Below are 18,838 nucleotides of genomic sequence, written 5' to 3'. Positions count from 1 at the left end.
AACTATGAGCACACAAAGATTTAAAACATGCTCATCTCTCATTGCACAGTTCTTTAACCCCAGTATGCATTTACATTCATAACCTGACCTTTGAATGTTTTGGGTACAAAAACACATACTCCACAACTTCAGGTCAACTTTTGAGCAATGGCTGTTAAATTTGTGTTTTGAGCTATGCTATTAGAAACGATATCAGTATTGCTTGTAAATCGTAGAAAACCCTGTACGTTACAGGCCCTCACATAGCCAAAGGCTTCACACAGGTAGTCATTTCACCACCACTAGATGTGTAAATTGAACCTACTGGGAGATTCTCTAACACCTTGCTTGTTAGCTACGCTGGGCTACAAAATAAAAGATAATCATTCAAACCCGCTAGCAATGTGCATGGTAAAGTTGTGTTACTCAAAAGTGGAATAATTTAAACCTCAATGTTGAATTAATAGGTTTATGTGCAGACAGGCAATCAAAACCTGCTGTGAACATGTTTTACTTTCAGTGAACTTGTAAAACAATGACCTGCTTTTGTGTAGACATGTTTAATGAAGAGGTATCTATATCTAAAGGGTTGCCAAGAAAATTGAACCTGAATCGCGGATCAGATACTCCAAAAGTCACCCAATTTTTTTCTTAACCATTCCACTGAAAATAGCAGGAGCTCAGTTAGTCACTCTCCTATGTGTACTGAGGAGCTTGACAAGCTCAATTATATAATATCAATATTAAACCATAGGAATTTCAAGAAGTGAGGAGCTCAATAAATTGAGCTCCTGAAATACTGTTCAGGAGAGCTGTAGGAGCTCCGGCTCAATTGAGCTCCTCAAAAATGAAGGTCTGCCATTCTATGGGACAGAAAACTATAAGAAGTCGTGGGAGCCAATGTTGAAAAGTCACCCAATTTTTTTCTTAACCATTGGCTTCTATGGGACTGGAAATTGTCAAAAAATTTGCAGGGAAAATTGTCAAAAGTAGCCCAAAAATTGGGCTATTAAATCATGGGTTTGGCAACCCTGTTCATCTATTCCGGGTTGTATTGAAGGTTGGTTGTGGATTGAGTTATGGGAAAGACACAATGATTGATTACTTACTATCTAAATGGGATATTCCAGTTGAAATCCTTACACCCCCTATGGAAGACATGACATTAATCTCCTACATAGGAGTGTGAATTTCAGGTGTGGTTATCTGAATGGGTGGCTCCATCTGAAATTGTGAGAATATCCGGGGGGAATTTAAGGTCATGTCTTCCATAGGGGGTGTATGGATTTCAACTGGAATAGCTAAATAAATGAGTACTTTAAGGGTTGTGTGAGAGCAATCAATAGCGAACTTTTCAAGAAAATGTCATAGTCAAACTTAACAGCTAGCAGTGTACACACTTAGTATGTACTTTGAGGTGAATGTGAATACCTATACTAGGAATTTTAATTGAATGAACACAGCTTTCAACAGCTGTACAGGATTCAACCGCTATCGTATATCGCACATTTCAAACTACAATGCGAACCCACTACCTTGGATACAATACTAACCAATCATGAGTGCGTTGGCATGGTTGGAGTCACTTCTGCCGTACGCACGCACAGTCGCACATGCTGGCGTACATCTTGCAGTGTACGCAAAAAAATCATCACGCTATGTCAGGCTGTGTTCATTCAATTGAAATTTCTACTGTAGTAAACACAAAACATTTTAGCTAACATTTTCAAAAGTGAGCTCAAAGGTTGTATACACTGAGTGATGAGCTGAACTGAACTGTAAGTTTCTGGTAAGGATCTGCCATAATTCACCTAGGATGTTTTTAATTACATCTTAGCACATTGTATTTTTGCCACCTAAATTAAAATATGGCAAACAAGTTTTGGGTAATATTATGTAATTGAATAACCAGTACCCAGCAACCGTTAACACCACGGTTTATACTGCATGTTACGTCCTTATTAGTAGAAACATGTCATTAAAGTCCTGCCATATGGTAGAAGAAGTTCAGGTATTATTTTAGAGTACCAATGATCAGCTGGGGCAAATTTGAGAATCTTATCAGAAGTTTCTGGATTTTCAAAAATGGGCCAAAAATAACCTAAAAATTCCAAAATCCCAAAATGATTAAGTAAAAAATGTTTTGCTTATCTTATCGGAGAACTTCATCAGATCTGAACATCTGATCCCCTTGATTTGAGTAGATCCAGAGAGTGATTTTTTACCACAAAATTTCAAAGAAAACAAGGTATTTCATCATAAAAAGAGCAGAATGTCTTGGGGAAATCATTAGATAGCAATTTGTGCTATCTTCAGTACATAGCAATTTGTGCTATCTTCAGTAGATAGCAATTTGTGATATCTTCAGTAGTGAAAATATTGGAAAATATCGTTCACTGAACTTGTATATAGTTCCCTGATGTAGAGAGCTTGTGAGAAGCCCTTAACACGTACCTCATTTCCTCAATAAATATATTAGAGCTGTTGGCTTTGTATGTAAAATGCAGTGAAGAACTACCAAAGTCTTTGTTTTTGATGGGAAATTCTAGATGCTTTTTCTTAATCCTGTGATGTCACCTGACTTTTTCTCATAATCAGTCAGCCAGCCACGTATGGCAAACTCATTTGCTACTCTCTGAAATGTGAGCCTATTTCAACTTGCTATGTAAATTTGGTGTATGTTTTCTTATGAAACAAAACCTTGTTGGTTCTGCAGTGCATTTCAGGTTAATCAGGGAAATGTGGCCATTTTGTGTAGTGTGGTGTGGACTGATGCAGATAATTGTCTGGTTTTCTCTCGTGCCCCACCCCATTTAACTCACTACAACTTGTTCAACAAGTAGATTATTAAATTATGCAGTACGTAAAATGTGTCCCCAACAGAAGGGAGGTTCATAAAAAAACATATTTGCAAAATGACTTCAGGTGACCCCTAGATGACCGTTGACCTCACACCTGTTGACATCACACATGTCAATGTATCCAAGGGTCATTGTGTCCAAATCCCAGCCAGGGTTAACATTTTTTGAGAAAAGTGCACAGACAGCCACATGGAGCTTGTTTTATAGTCCCATTTCCAAACTTCATTTGGCAGGAGACAACAAACCCACAATAATACATATAGACTAGGAAATTGAGCTTTTACTTAGATTGGGTAAAGGTGAGGGTAAGGAACTCAGGGCTATTGAAAGACTGACACTAGTCAAGATCAACTAGAAATGCTTTACTGAAGCAATCCTCCTGATGTCACATTGCTCAATGATTGGGTCCTTTGGTTAAACCCCAAATTTCATAGAGGTAGCACACTCCTATATGACAGCAATTGCAAGTATGTTTGCAGGTCCTTATAAAAAATTGAAGTAAAACTAACCAGTGGGTTTACATTGAATCATTTTGGTCTTTATTGTGGTACCCATTACAGGGTAACAATGAGCTATTCAGGACGAGGGAGTCATCAATGGAATTTTGTTAGCATTTGGATGAAAAGCAGTAAAGAAGATTGTTACTGACATCAAGTTTTGAAGCCGGCAAGAAAAAACGATTGCAAATTTTACAAAACACGAGTTTAAAATATGAACTTGTTATCATAGATGAAGCTGTCTGATGTAGAAATGTTGATTTACAGCTCATGATAAAAGAGTGTGGCTTGTAAAAGCTAGAGATGCCTGAGCTAGTTCCATAGATAATAATGTTAACCCATTGCTAGGCCTTTCAGAACCTTTTCAAGACTTTCTAAGTGAAACTTAATAGTGGTTTCCCTTTCAGCCCTCTCCTGTTAATAAAGGATGTTGGTCAGTGATGGATTGCTAAGTGTCTGTGAGGAAATTGGTAGTGGTCAGAGAATCAATCCTCTTTGGATCTTACTATTAAAGGGGCACTTCCATTTATACTGGATGACTGCATTCAATTATGCAAGACCCAATTCCCTTTATATTAGATGTAGTCCCCTCTATCAGATACATGTCAGTACAGTTTAACTTGAGCTAGAGGCCTTCAACTGAAGGGCTGAAATTTGCATTTTAAACACAATGGTAACATACTACTCTCGATGAAGCAATCAGAGAATCCTTTTTGGATCTTACTATTATTCCATTTATACTGGATGACTGCATTCAATTATGCAAGACCCAATTCCCTTTAAATTAGATGTAGTTCCCTCTATCAGATACATGTCAGTACAGTTTAACTTCAGCTAAGAGGCCTTCAGCAGTTTAGAAGGACTGAAATTTGCATTTTAAATACAATGGTGACAAACTACCTTTAAGATGAAGCAATCAGAGAATCCTTTTTGGATCTTATTAAAGGAGCACTTCCATTTATACTGGCTGACTGCATTCAATTATGCAAGACCCAATTCCCTTTAAATTGGATGCAGTCCCCTATCAGATACATGTCAGTACAGTTTAACTTGAGCTAGAGGCCTTCAACTGAAGGGCTGAAATATGCATTGTAAACCCAATGTTATACTACCTTTAAGATGAAACAATCAGAGAATCCTTTTTGGATCTTACTATTATTCCATTTATACTGGATGACTGCATTCCATTATGCAAGACCCAATTCCCTTTAAATTGGATGCAGTCCCCTATATCAGATACATGTCAGTACAGTTTAACTTCAGCTGGAGGCCTTCAGCAGTTTAGAAGGACTGAAATTTGCATTGTAAATGCAATGGTAACATGAAGCAAATGCATAAATTATTGCCATGGCTTCAAAGCCCAAAATGAGAACAAGTTAAAACACAGCAAAAGTTACATAAAATAGCTGTCAAACAGTCAATATTTACCGTGTTATTCAGATCAATTGAAAGATCATTCCATAAAGCTAAACCAACATCGGAAAAATCTTTAAGGGTAGCATTTGGTTGACAAACAAGTTTACTTGAAGTTGATCAATGTGTCCTTGCAGGTTGAAAGAGAGTGCTGATACATTGGGAGCACGGTGGCGAGCGAACGGGCTAGGACTCATAATCGGAAGGTTGCGGGTTCGAGCCCCGGCGACGCCATCGTGTTGTGCCCTTGAGTAAGGCACTTTATCTCGATTACTCCTCTCCACCCAGGTGTGAAATGGGGAGCTGTTATGAATACTGTCCATTGAGCGCCGCCCAAAGGTATGAGCATGCCTTGGGCATTGTATGGCAGCTGACATATTCTAATGACAGCGGAATAAATGTAAAGCGCTTTGGTACATGTTCACATGTGAAAGGCGCTGTATAAATACCAACATTTATTATAGAGAGTGCTGATACACTCCTAGATAGCTGAGAACCAATCAGAGCAAACGTTACTAAATTACTAGCCGTGCATAAATGTTGTATAATTGCACGGGCGCGCACTCCGCGTCTAGTACACACAGTGCTTTTGGACGCATTCATTTTTCTTGCAGGTTGATGCATTTATATTTGCTTCTATTTTTCAACATTTTAGTGAAAATTTTGTTATAAAAAATCACAGGATTTTTTTTCTCATGTATGAAATAGGTTGATAAATGCGTTGTTGCTTGAGAAATTGTACAAAATAATGCACTTGTACCGAGATGTTGATACGTCTAATGCACTGCCCCCTGCGGGGCGCATGCATTAGACACATTAAAACATCTCAGTATGCGTGCATTATTTTGTACAATTTCACTCTCAACAAGTGATACGCATTTATTAACGTAATTACACACTTGTACTGAGATGTTGATACGTCTAATGCACTGCCCCCTGCGGGGCTCGTGCATTAGACACATTAAAACATCTCAGTACGCGTGCATTATTTTGTACAATTTCACTCTCAACAAGTGATACGCATTTATTAACCTATAAATAATATCAGAAAGATACTCAGGTGCAATTTCATTATAAATCTTATACATGATTAAACTCATTTTAAAGTTGATTTCGAAGATGAATGGACAGCCATTGTAGGTCAAACAGAAATGAGTTCAAACCATAGAGTCTAAACTCCATTTCTTGGAGAATATTCAATGTCTGTATTAATGAGCCTAAAATGCCAACAAATGGCTCACTTTCGTAAAAAGTAAGGGGAGGGTATCCTGTTTTGCCTCCCATGTATGAAATGAGTAATTACTTTATAAGCTGAATGGTGCACTGTGGATGTTATGATGTACTGTAAAAGAACAGTTTGAAATACCCCATTTTTGTGAGACAATATGCCTTGTTTGTAATGGTATTTTATAGGTGTCCGTCAGCTCTGAATCCCAGAAAGTTTGCCTTTAAATGCCATCTATAATGTTGTCTACAGTAGTTGCATCAAACATCATTCAGTAAACTTGCCATTTCTGGATGCCAGAACTACAACTCGGTGGTGAAGCAAGTCCCACTAGCCTTGCAACCACACTATGCAGACAGCTATTTCCACGTCTGTTTAAAACTATTGCGGCATTTGAACGCCAAATGATTCCCAATAGGGACTGTATCACAGGAACTCTGGTGTGAATTACATTGTCAAGTTATATGGCGATAACTACAGGCGTTTCCAATTCTGTCAACAAAGATGGGTATACAGTTTGTTGTCTTTCTCATACTCTCTTGTCTCCCACCACAATAGGCTATTCCAGTTGAAATTCATACACCCCCTATGGATGACATGACCATGCACGTATTTTGGGGGGGCTTTGGGGGCGCCAGCCCCCTGGGTTCACGGTAGGGAGCGGCAAAAATTAAGGGGCGGCAAAAAGAAGGGCGGCGAAAGAAGAAGGGGCGGCAAAAAGAATTACTAAAGAAAAAAAGGGGGAATTTTGAAAAAGCATAAAAAACAGAAAAAATGCTTCTTTTAAGGCGCTAGCGCCTAAAATCCTTTTTTTTCTATTTCTTTTTTTTTTGCTCTTCACTTTTTCAAACCACCGGAAAAAAAAAAAAAATTGGGTCAACCTTTTCGGGCTGTTGAGGAAGGGGTGGCAAAATTTAATTTTCTTCAGCCCCGGGTAGGGGCGCCACGATGACGCCACTGATGACCTTAATCTCCCACGTAAGGTGTGATTTCAAATGGAGTCACCCATTCAGGTAAACCCATTTGAAATTCACACTACGTGTGTGGAAGATGAAGGTCATGTCTTCCATAGGGGATGTATGGAGATCCTGGAATAGATTTCAACTGAATTAGCAAAATCCCACTGAAACGTCCACAACCAGCTCCAAGATATGTTATCTCACGACTCTCCCATAATTTATTGTAGTAGAAAACTTTATAGTACAGCTGCTACGTATCTTATTTAAAGAAACCATGCACTTTGTGTTAACGGCATGAATTTATCTATTGTAATGTTTTGTGGAGGGTGTCTGCCTTTTGTCTCTTTCATCAGAAAAACCCTCGTTTAGAGACATACATGCATGTTGATGGAATTCCACGGTATTGTCAATACCATTAAGAAATATGATCTGGTACAACCAACAAAGACTCTGTTAAATACCTATCAGGTTAAAATTGTGAAATATGTGGTGTACATTTGCTGCTTACTTTCCCCTTTGTACCCCACCATGCAATCTGAAATTGCAGCGAGTTACGGTATTGGTGGAGTAAGTTACTTTGAAGTTTTACTTGCATCTGATTGAAGCACAAATGTGGCACTGATGCACTCAGACTAAAGTCAAGAATGTTGACACTTGAATTTCTACCATTTCTAACTTGCTCAGTACTTGTGCTGATGTTGAAATCCATGTATCTCTGCAATGCTTGTTTGTAAAGTTAATGGATTAGGGGTTCATTCATATATTTTCATGACTAAGCAGTTGTTTATGCTTCGAGGGCTTCTATGTGCTGTTACTTTCCTCCACAACTAGGAAAACAATCATTTTAGCCTAAAAACTACCATTTCCTTTCTCTTTTTAAAAGTTTTCCCATCTCCAATTGAGGGAAAAGGTTTTCTTGCTCAGTTCAGCGTATTTTTACGCGCGCGAACATTACGTACATCACTTGTAATCTCTCATTGCGTAAATAGTGCACGAGCATCAAGTGCGTATGTCCGACTCCCGAGCATACGTGGGTTCTTGCGCCGTTTAACTATGACAGAAAAACAACATTAATGTTGTTTATGCCCGGCTCTCGACCAATCACGCAAGCTGTTTGTTATACAGCGAGTATATGGCCAATTTCTTATAGTATTTTTGCTCTTTATTTTGCCTATATCTCAATTTCATTATTGCCAACTTTGGTCTGATTGGATCAGATCATGTCTGAAACCTGCATGTTAAAGCTTGAATCTCATAACACATTGGTAGTAATGTTTCAGATATACCATATTCACCATATTCTTAGTCAGCGGAAGTATCGAGTTAACATCATACTCCATTTCTCCATAAGTTGACAAGCCAATGCTGCTGCATCACCAAGATGCACATAATATAATGGCAGCCTATGGCCATACTACAACATCAAATACATTGGAAAGTCACTTAAACACGAAACATGTTAACCCATATGACCTTCATATTGAAGATGACTTGTTTCTCCCGATGTTGGTTGCAATTTACATCAATTCAAAAGTGAAGAGCTTGTCTGAAAGGGGGAGAAGTTTTATCGACATTTTCAAGGACTGAGGCCTTAATATTTCAGTCACAGCTGGTACAAAGTTAACTTGATGCTGTAGTTTGATTGGCTTATAACTCGCGAACTGACTCGTAACATCATGTATTGATCTAAAATGGCGGTCACACACTTTGATGCAGCACTTACGCTAGTTGCGCGTCGTGTAATGCGTGACTTGCGCAGGCTTATGTGAACGGACCTTTTTTGAATTTTCTTTGCTGATGATTTTCAATGTTTTGTACAGACGAGAGTAGATAATTTTTCAGATTTGCATTTTGGAGGGGTGCATCACACCCCCTGGCTACAGCTCTGATTATAACCAGACAGCAATCATCCCCCCCCCCCAATATTGACACCTGTATGTGGGTTTCTGACCAAATTAACCTCATTTGGCCATTTTTGGCCCAAATATATTCGATTATATTCCACTTTTGCACCATATTTCATAATTTTAGCTTCACTGTCGCAAAATTTTGCACGTGCTTCGCGCACATTTGTACCATTAGCTTATTTGGTTGCCAAAAGGTGCTGGATTGACTTTACTTCAAGAAATTTTTTCCAACCCCATCCCCCCAATGTCAACAAGAAATCTACGCCACTGGTAAACTGTTACATACATAAGGCAGCTATAGTTGTAGTGAGAAAAAAATCAATTCCAAAGTAGCAAACTGCATAGGAGGCAGCCATCTACTTGATTGACACAAAAAACATTTTGCAGAAGTCACTTCTGCATAAAATGTGTGAAATAAATTCATCTTCACACTTGGCATTTTCATTTCTAATCCTCTCCATGTCTGTTACACTCATGAATTCAAAATGAAGGAAGGGGTTATTGTACGACTCTTAACTATTTTTCTCCATCTTCCTCATTTTCTTTTACTTTCTCTTTTCTCTCTAATCTTGTTCCTCGTCTCCCTCAATGATCTGTTTCTCGTATTACCATCGTAAGCATCTTTGATTAACAGACATCTTGCATGGATTACAAAACACACTGTAAAACATCTTGCAATGCATTCTTGGTTTCCACCACAGCAGTAAGAAAAACTGCTCTCCATCCTCCCTTAGGTAAAGTGAAATAAATAACATGTATATCGTCCCTGCCCTCACTTATTTTTGGAGATTTTCAAATATTTTTGTTATTTTGGCGAATTATGGTATAAATTACTTCAATCTATGTATTGTGCAATAATACTGATTTGAGAGGGAATTTTAACAGCAAAAACAGTCATGCAGCCATCTTGGATTTAGTGACTGGCTAAATCATATTGATAGAAGGTGGTACTTTTTCAATGGGAGGTAGATACGTAAATTGAGGCAATCCTAACTTTGCTCGAATCAAGGATTCTCGCAAAATTCTCTTGCGAAAATCCACTGTCACAGCTCCATTTGAATTTCACACACCTTCTGAGAAAGATTTCACCTGATCTTCCACAAAGGGAGGGTGAGTTTCAAATTATAGAGTTGGCTAATGTGCTTATTCCATTTGAAATTCATACTCCCTCTGTGGATTATATTTCCAATATATTCCACAGGAGGAGTGTGGACTTTAAATGGATTATCCCAATTCTGGTGAAAACAAAGTAAAGAGAATGGTCAACTCTATATTCATGCTAATTTGTTTATTCCGCTTATATTTCTTATCAGAGTTTATATGGGCTACACATACAGAGCTGCCAACCCTTCTTGATCCTGCAGAAGACTTCCTCATTTACTGACAATAAGAACTGTCTTCTGCAAAACATATTTTAATATTTAAAAATCTTCTGCATTTGCAGCCATCTGGCTAGCTAAATCTTCTGCATTTACAGCCATCTGGCTAAAAAATAAAAAATAAATCAATTTTATGCCCACTGTTCTGTCCTTTTGCAAAAGGTTGAGTAGCCTTGGAAAGGCATTTTTAAGGGTCTCAAAAAGCTTACATCCAGGAGCTGTCCTTGGCGCAAGAGTGCCACATCCTAAGTTTTTTACACTTCGCAGAAATCTTCTGCATTTACATATTCCAATATTGGCAGCTCTGCACATAAGGGAAAGGGTGTAGTCTGGCCTCGTATGTTATACTTAAACAAAATTCTGAAAAAGTCAATGATAATCGGCTCATTGCGGCATTGCGCCTTTAATAGACGGGACCCATAACATCATGGATTGATATAGAATGGCATACACACAGCTGGGTGTATCACCTGCATGAACCGCACTTTAATTTGTATATTGCGTGACTGCATGACACTCTCTTTTGTGAATTTTATGAACTAGTAGTTCTTTGCCTATTACGATCTTAGCGTAGTGTATATATTGATAAGAAGTAATAATTATTGTAGTCCTTGACAATATGAACTGATACTTCAAATATATACTGGTACTAAAATGCATCCAGCTCATAATAATTACTGACATGATTGTTTTATTATTGAACATGTTGGCACGTAACCATGGCAATGTCTTTTTATGTGAAATATACAATCACTCGTAACTGATACACTGTATCACAATACTCTGATGAATAAGTGATTCCGATCTCAAATAAGGTACAGGGTGTCCCTGAAAGAACTGCACCGTCGGAAACTTAATTTTTTAGGTAATTTAAAGCATAAACCAAACATAATATATAACCAATGTTGGTTGATTAATATATCACATACTTTTTGACAATTGACTGCTCCTTTTTTTAATTAAAAGAAGTTTACAACACTACCTTATTTTCAATCCATTATACTGAGTCAAATATCTATCAATGATAATAGACGCCTCATCATGTACTGATGATGCCCAGTGATTAGCACTCCGATTACAGATCATCGATTGATATATTAATTGAAAATGAGGGAGTTTCGTAAAAATTCTTATATTTCAAGAACGGTGTTGTGAATTGTCAAAATTCACAAAAAGTATGTGATAGTTGATTTATTCCAAAACCATACCAGTTATTTAGTTGTGGCATTAAAATACCCAAACAATTAAGTTTTCGATGATGGTGTGTTTTGCTATTTGATGTTCGCAAAATTTTGGAAATTTTACCCTATTTGGGCCCACTGTGCTTTTCATGCTAAAAAGGAAGATACACAGGGCAATAATTCCTTTATTTTTTTCTTCTATGGTAATTTTTAAGGGGATCGTCCCCCTTGCAATTTTCTTTCTTAAATTGACTGTGTAAGAAACCAGAGCCCCGGCGGTGCCATCGTGTTGTGCTCTTGGGCAAGGCGCTTTACCTCACTTGCCTCTCTCTACCCAGGTGTGAAATGGGGAGCTGTTATGAATATTGTCCATTGAGCGCCGCCCAAAGGGATGAGCATGCCTTGGGCATTGTATGGCAGCTGACATATTCTAACGACAGCGGAATAAATGTAAAGTGCTTCGGTACATGTGCACATATGAAAGGGGCTGTATAAATACCAACATTTATTTTATTTATTTATCAAACTCAAAATATATAGTTAGAAAAAACTGCTTATTGGTTCTATTTTTGAGATGCAATGTATTTCTTAAAAGTATCACTGTGCTGGAATATTGTGCAAGGAAGCATGTACGATCTTTATTTTTTAAACAAACGTGTGAATCTTGACACTTATTTACTTGAGCATAACAAACTATATATGACTATTGAGAGTATCACCAATCACTGGGGATGGCAAGGTATTTTCCCTTGGAACTTACAGTTTTCTATTTATGATGATGAATATCAAATAGAATTTAGGAAACATCGTTAAAAATGAATTTTAATTTTATTGGTATTTGCATTTGAGTGAAAGAATGAAAACAATTGTATTCCACAGCATATGCCGGGAGCATATGGTTGATAGGTGAAGCATTATATTATGATAATAAATATGTTCCAGGAAACTGCACAACTGAGTGCATTAGCTTTCTACATTTCAGTTGTAAATTTTACATGATGATAAAAATAAAATCATAGTCCCAATTGACTTTACTTGATCTCCAGCCATGAGATGAAGGCCAAGCCTCAAAATTCATGGCGGCCACGTTGGGCACGGCCGTTGATGCACATTTCTTTGGCCATGCTGCCCATCACAAAAAAAACCAGTCATGGTCAGTTGTTGTTAGTTCTTATCCACTGGCCTTGGTGCCCTTATCTGCAGTTCTCCATTTTCTAGAAAGCCCATGAATAAAATAATAGTTTTGCAAAGACGCATCAGCATTGCGACATGCTTGAATATAAAATAGAAATCCCTTGCTGATGTTTTACAACCCTGGGTCTCGCTCGTAAAAACATGTAAACAAGCAGGCCTTTTGATGCACTTTTCGAATCTATCACATGCCTATGAACAGTGACCTTGCCTTCTCGTTAACAGGAAAAACTGTTATAACTATCAACTGTATTGTTGAATTAAAACAATTCAGTTCATCATTATGCTAATGATTGACATTGTAACTCATTGTGACAACTCTCTATTACACTACTAAGGTATATTGAGGCAAGTGAAACTCATCATTCTGCAAAAGTTTTTATGACGAATAAGGCCAAAAAAAAAGGGTTGTCTCAAAGCTCACGAGCTGTTTGAAAACATATGCGAAATTTATTTTTTTATTTTTTTTTTTAAATTCCCGACTTGGTATTTTTATGGTATTTTGAGAATAAAAAATCTGATTTTCGCCGAATTTTTCCGGAAAAAACTATTTAAAAAAAAATTTTTTTAATAAAAAAATTTTCTTCAAATTGAGCGATTTTACAAACGCGCGCGCAAGCTTTGAGACAAACCTCTTTTTTTTTGGCCTAATAGCAAATGACATAAGGCTTCCTTCAGTTGACATACCATTAAATCCATAGCCTCTTCTTAGTAAAGGAATGTGACTCCTCTAAAGACGAATGGTAGAACTAAATAACAAAGGTGGTTAGCCAGCAAAAGCCTAAGAAAATCAAAGAAACGTGCCATAACAAGCAATCCACGGAATTAAGGGAGAATATTTCAAGCATTGACTCGACATCATGTTACATGGACACCCATGCATGCATATAATAGTCAACCCAAAATGGCCTGAGGAGGCCACACGCATGTCATGAAACACAAATCATATTGCCAAGTTTCAAGACAAGTTTCTTATGGAATTTTCAATAACTTGTAGGGAAATTTTGTGCTTAGAAATTGCGAGAATCAAACAGGGCGGCAAATCAGGGGATTTATTGTTTCGCAATGCTGCATTTATATTGCGAAAGTGTTTGTGACAGCAGAGTTTACTTTATTCTTTCTGTTTATTTGTTTTTTGGAATTCTCAAAAACTTGCAGGTGAATTTTGTGCACAGTAACTGCCGATATTAAACACTGTAAATCGGTTCACATATTGCAGCTACATTTACTATGTTAAAGTGTTTGTGACAGCACAGTTTACTCTGAGGCGACAACTTGCAAATCACAAAATTTCACTTTTGAAGACCAACAGACTTGTGCATTTCCTTGATTTGTTGGAAGTTTTCTAAAGAGACTATACTAGTGAAAATAATTATAAAGAAATGCACATGCTCACAAAGTTTCTTCTCCTGTACCTGATCATGACTTCCTCTGATTAATTTTAAAATAGGGTCAAAGTTGAATCGATATGCATGTATACCAGCATATAAGAGGTTTAATTAAATATTTATAATACCAGCACTTATATTAATGAAAGTACTCATAACTTATAATTAGTACTTAGAAATGAAAAAAAAAACTCTCACCATTATATTGAGGTAAGTTCATGCCGCATTGTGTTTGAAAATGTATTAATTTTTTTTCTCTCTTTCCACAGATACTCAAGTGTGTTGAGTATCTGTGCTTCAACTTGATATCAAGTATTGCACTCGTGGAAGGTGCTCCTACTTAATACTAAAAATGAAAATGTGTTCAGCATAATTTTAGTGAATTAGTTCACACTGCAATGGGACATTTCATTTGAAATAGCTACACTACCCAAGATTTTGGAAATATCTTCTACAGAGGGAGCATGTTTTTCAAGTGTAATTGGCAGTGTCTCCAGTCTTCAGGAAATTTCCTGATTTCAGAAAATTTTACTTGAATGATCCTGTACAAATGTATAGGCAAAGTACTTTTTGGCCATTTCAGGATTTTTTGACAACACTGACTGGCATCTCTGAATTGGTCAGAGTTAATCATTTTACTCTTCCTGTATTATGGCTTTGCCTATATCTTCCACAACTGGAGTGAGTGTTTCAAATAGAAGTTACCCAATTGTCTATTCTATTTGAAACTCTTACTCCCTGTATTATGGTTTTACCTATATCTTCCACAACTGGAGTGAGTATTTCAAATGGAAAGTTACTCAATTGTCAATTCTATTCGAATTTTATATTCCCTCCATGGAAGACTTTAGCTAAATCCTCCACAGGGGTAGTGTGGATTTTAAATGGAATAGCCCAGTGTGTTTAAATATTATTAATAATTGGTATTTTTTCTGTCTTTTTGATTATTTGCAGTAATCTGTTCCAGCATCAAAAGTTACTCTCTGTGGTAGAGCCTGTCATCCCCAACATCCTGAGCAAACGAGACAATCCAATCCCTCGTATCATCCAAGAAGGTAACCCCATCTGGGAGAATCGTAACTCTGGCAACGTTGTCAGTCTAGACAATACCGGCACGGTGCCGCTTCTTGCGTTCATATCTGTCGTCTTAGTCTTGGGATTTTTTGCGTACCAGCTCCAGAAAAACAGAAATCGACCGGCGAGGAGGAAACGACCGCGATTTCGGAAATCAAACAAGCTGCTTGAACGATTCCAAGGGAAAGTCCCTGCTGTATAGCAATGTGTGTATGATGTATATAGTGTACAGATATTCTGAACAATGGCTGTGAAATTTACTAGTTAAATGTGGTGCAGTGGATTTATAGTCATAATTTTTTTAATGTCCAAAGGGCATAGCTCATGTCTTGAGTGTACTTGTGACACTCTGACCTTTTGGGTCAAAGGTTATTCATAGGGTACAGTCGCTACATAACATGACAACCTGAAAACATCCAGAAATTGAGCTTGCATGCAAAATTTAGAACTTCATGGTTTTGCATCAGTCAGTTTCTGCTGAAAGAATAGGACCCCTAATTGTCCCAATCCGTCCCCAGTTAATCCAAAAGATAGCCAATGTGGAGAGAGGTGTCTGTCACTGATTGATGGCCACTGTAGAGATGCCGCCCAATACTGGTATCCCATAAGTCATTGCAACAATATGAAACCATACATGAAGATGTTATTAATATAGATATTGTTGTGATGACATCTTCATGTGTAGTGCCTTATTATTGCAATGACTTATGGGATACCAGTGTTGGGCTGTTTCTCCATCTATAAAGATGCATAAAAATGAAACCCATTATGCACCATGAGAATCAATGATTATATGGTCTTGTATTGCATTTGTCTAAGTTTTCAGTTTCAAAACCTCTTCCCCCTTGCATAAAACTTCTCATCTCTGAGGAATAAAAAGAGCTTTTGATGTAATTTTAGATAAGAAAAGATTATGAACTATTGTGTTTTGTAATCATTTATCTTCAACTACCTGCCATTCTTTTCACTTCATTATTGAGCTTAAAAAGAACCATTATTAAAAATGGAAGGATATGGAAGTGAACAAAATGACTTGAATGAAATCATTGTAGTGATGCTGATATTTCCTGCCTAGCTGACTGACTGTAAATTTCACAGCCATTTTATACTGTTATCATGTTTATATTTATTTATAACTTGTTCATTGTGAGTGAACGTGTGTTTTTACCAATGTTTTTTATGTGCCCCTGCATTCAAAGATTGACCATTTGTACTGCTTACAAAGTTGAAATATTTATTGTTACATGTACATGTAGCACACTCAAACCAAAATATGCGGATGTATAACATCTATTAGGTTGAGAAGTAGATGTTGATATTGATACATGTCATATTTTTTAAATGATAATGTACCAGGCATGAGAATTTTTATTTTGTTGTCCTAAATGACACATTTTTATTTAATTTTTTTAAGCCCGGTGGGTACTATATGTCTGAATTCACTTGCTTTTTCAGGCTATTTTCAAAAAGCCATTATCATGCCTGTATGTACAGGTGCATTTGTTGACCAAATATTGCAAAATCTGAGACAGAATCAAAGACTAGTTTGCGTCTGAAGTCACTGTCAATCAAACTCTTCACAACCCTTGATTGGTTAGTAGTGTGTAAAAGGAAGGTTGATTCATAATCGCAGAAAAGCAACTTTTCTAGGCATTGTTGACACGGTGCCTTCAGGAAAGATTGTTTGCTATTACCACATGGTTTGTATATTTGAAGGTGCAAAATTAACCATAAGGCATGACGTTTTACCGCTGTATTCAGAAACTCAATCATCATGACACTGGTTAACAAACCGTTCCTGAATTTGATTGACGGATCACGTCAGATCTCAAACTAAAAAATCTTTAATTCTGTCGTTGATAATAAAGTGCTCATAGGTTTTACAATACAGATGACCATTACATATCTATTTTACCCCTATTTTGTTGGTTTGGTAGGAAAATTATAATCATGTTTCACTAATTAAAGGGGTGTCCAGTATTTTCTGGCTATATTTTGCCAAGTTTGTAATCTATCTTAGACCTGAGTTACTTTGCAAAGTCTGTCAGAATGGGGTGTGCCAGTTGAAAGCCATACACCACCCAATGGAAGCTTGCTTACTTGCTTATTTCGGGTGGTTTTCTTGAACCACAACAGCTTTCCATATCCTCTTGTCCTGCATCGCCATGCCCAGGTCAGATATGACCTTAATCTCCTACACAAGGAGTGTGAATTTCAAATGGGCCACATGAATGGGTAACTCTATTTGAAATCTACATCCCTGTGTGAGTGATTAAGGTCATGTAGGGGTTGTATGGATTTCAACTGGAATAGACCAATTTAATCTTGTTCTAATTATAATTAGTTGTTTCTTGTCTGTCTGCATTTTTGTGCTTGTCTTCATGTTTTTATTTTCAGTGCCTTACATCCTTTACCATTTTACATATACAGTTGTAAAATGTATAAAAAAATAATATGTGCATCTTTTCAACTCAATATGCCTCGTTGCATTGGAATACCAGCATTAGTTCCAGCCAAAATGTCTGCCAATAAATTGACTATTATGTTTGATTAAACATCTGCAAATTGTACTCGGCTGTGGCTGAATGAATCAAATGCTTTATACACATGCTACCGTGTGATTACAATACCGATTCATGTACTTCAATAATGGTTACCAAACTAAATGATGTGATTAAGAAACAATGCATCCCCAGATCTAACCCTAATGCTTACTCTAACTCTAACCCAAACATCAATCAACTCCTAACAGCTCCACATTTTACACCTTGGTGGAGTGGGCAAATAATATCAAGAGTCTTGCCAAAGGGTGCAGCACATTTTATCTCACTTACATAAGTTTGTTCTTCCTAGCTCTCTGCAGTCCAGAGAAGAAGTGTCCCTACTTTTTGGAAATATCAGGGTGATTAACTTTCTTACATTGGACACCCCCCCCCCAAAAAAAAATAAAAGTATACAAACAGAATTTTCTGCTCAGTGACTTTCAGACCCATTATGTCAAGTATACAAATGCCAGCATCTGGTTATGAAATTTGGAATATTCCATTTGATATCCATACACCCTCTGTGGAAGATGTTACCATAATCTCCCACACAGGGGGTGTTTATTTCAGATGGAATCACCCATTCAGATAACCCCCATTTGAAATTCACACCCCCTGAAGACATGACCTTAATCCCCCATACAGGGATTGTGAATTTCAAATGGGGTTACCTGAATGGGTGACTATTTGAAATCTACACCCCTGTGTGGGAGATTAAGGGCATGCCTGCCTTTGGGGGTGTATGGGTTGTAACTGGAATAGCCCAAATGTAATGCCTGTACCCAAAACCACAAGAGCATGGCCAAATTATACCAGGGTTGTGTGTGCATATTGTATAAGCATGTTATCACATATGTTTGCCATACATTATGTTTTGCATTATACTTGTCACGCAATTTAATAATGTGTATGTATGGAAGGAGCATACATTATATCACTTAGTTGTGATGAATTGGTTTTATGTACGCTGCGACAGGATGTTGTGTCGGAAAATATTTTATGTTGAGTGTTGTTTTTTCACTACATGATGTTACTTTATATGTTTGTATTTTGTAAGTTTTTTTTTTTTAAACAAATGACATTCATTACATTTTTTATTGATGAAGGAATAAACCAAAAGGTTTTGAAGTATTTGGCTAATTCAGTTGAAATCCATACAGCCTCTATGGAAGATATCATCTTAATCTCCCACACAGGGGTGTGAATTTCAAATGGCGCTACCGGAATGGGTGACTCCATTT

The 18,838-nt window shown here is 37.2% G+C and overlaps 1 protein-coding gene across 1 annotated transcript in view; it reads left to right on the top strand.

The window, feature by feature from the left end:
* LOC140135859 (membrane-bound transcription factor site-1 protease-like) overlaps positions 1-17,866 on the top strand; it is a 169,715-nt gene extending 151,849 nt beyond the window's left edge. Inside the window, exon 23 of the mRNA XM_072157507.1 lies at positions 14,935-17,866. Within this exon, the coding sequence (XP_072013608.1) occupies positions 14,935-15,256 (322 nt within the window). The 3' untranslated portion in view covers positions 15,257-17,866. The remainder of the gene's footprint in view (positions 1-14,934) is intronic.
* Positions 17,867-18,838: the final 972 nt, after the last annotated feature.

This window comes from Amphiura filiformis, chromosome 16, assembly GCF_039555335.1.
Source record: "Amphiura filiformis chromosome 16, Afil_fr2py, whole genome shotgun sequence".
Classification (NCBI taxonomy): Eukaryota; Metazoa; Echinodermata; class Ophiuroidea; order Amphilepidida; family Amphiuridae; genus Amphiura; species Amphiura filiformis.
This window is presented reverse-complemented; position numbering and strand designations above follow the sequence as displayed.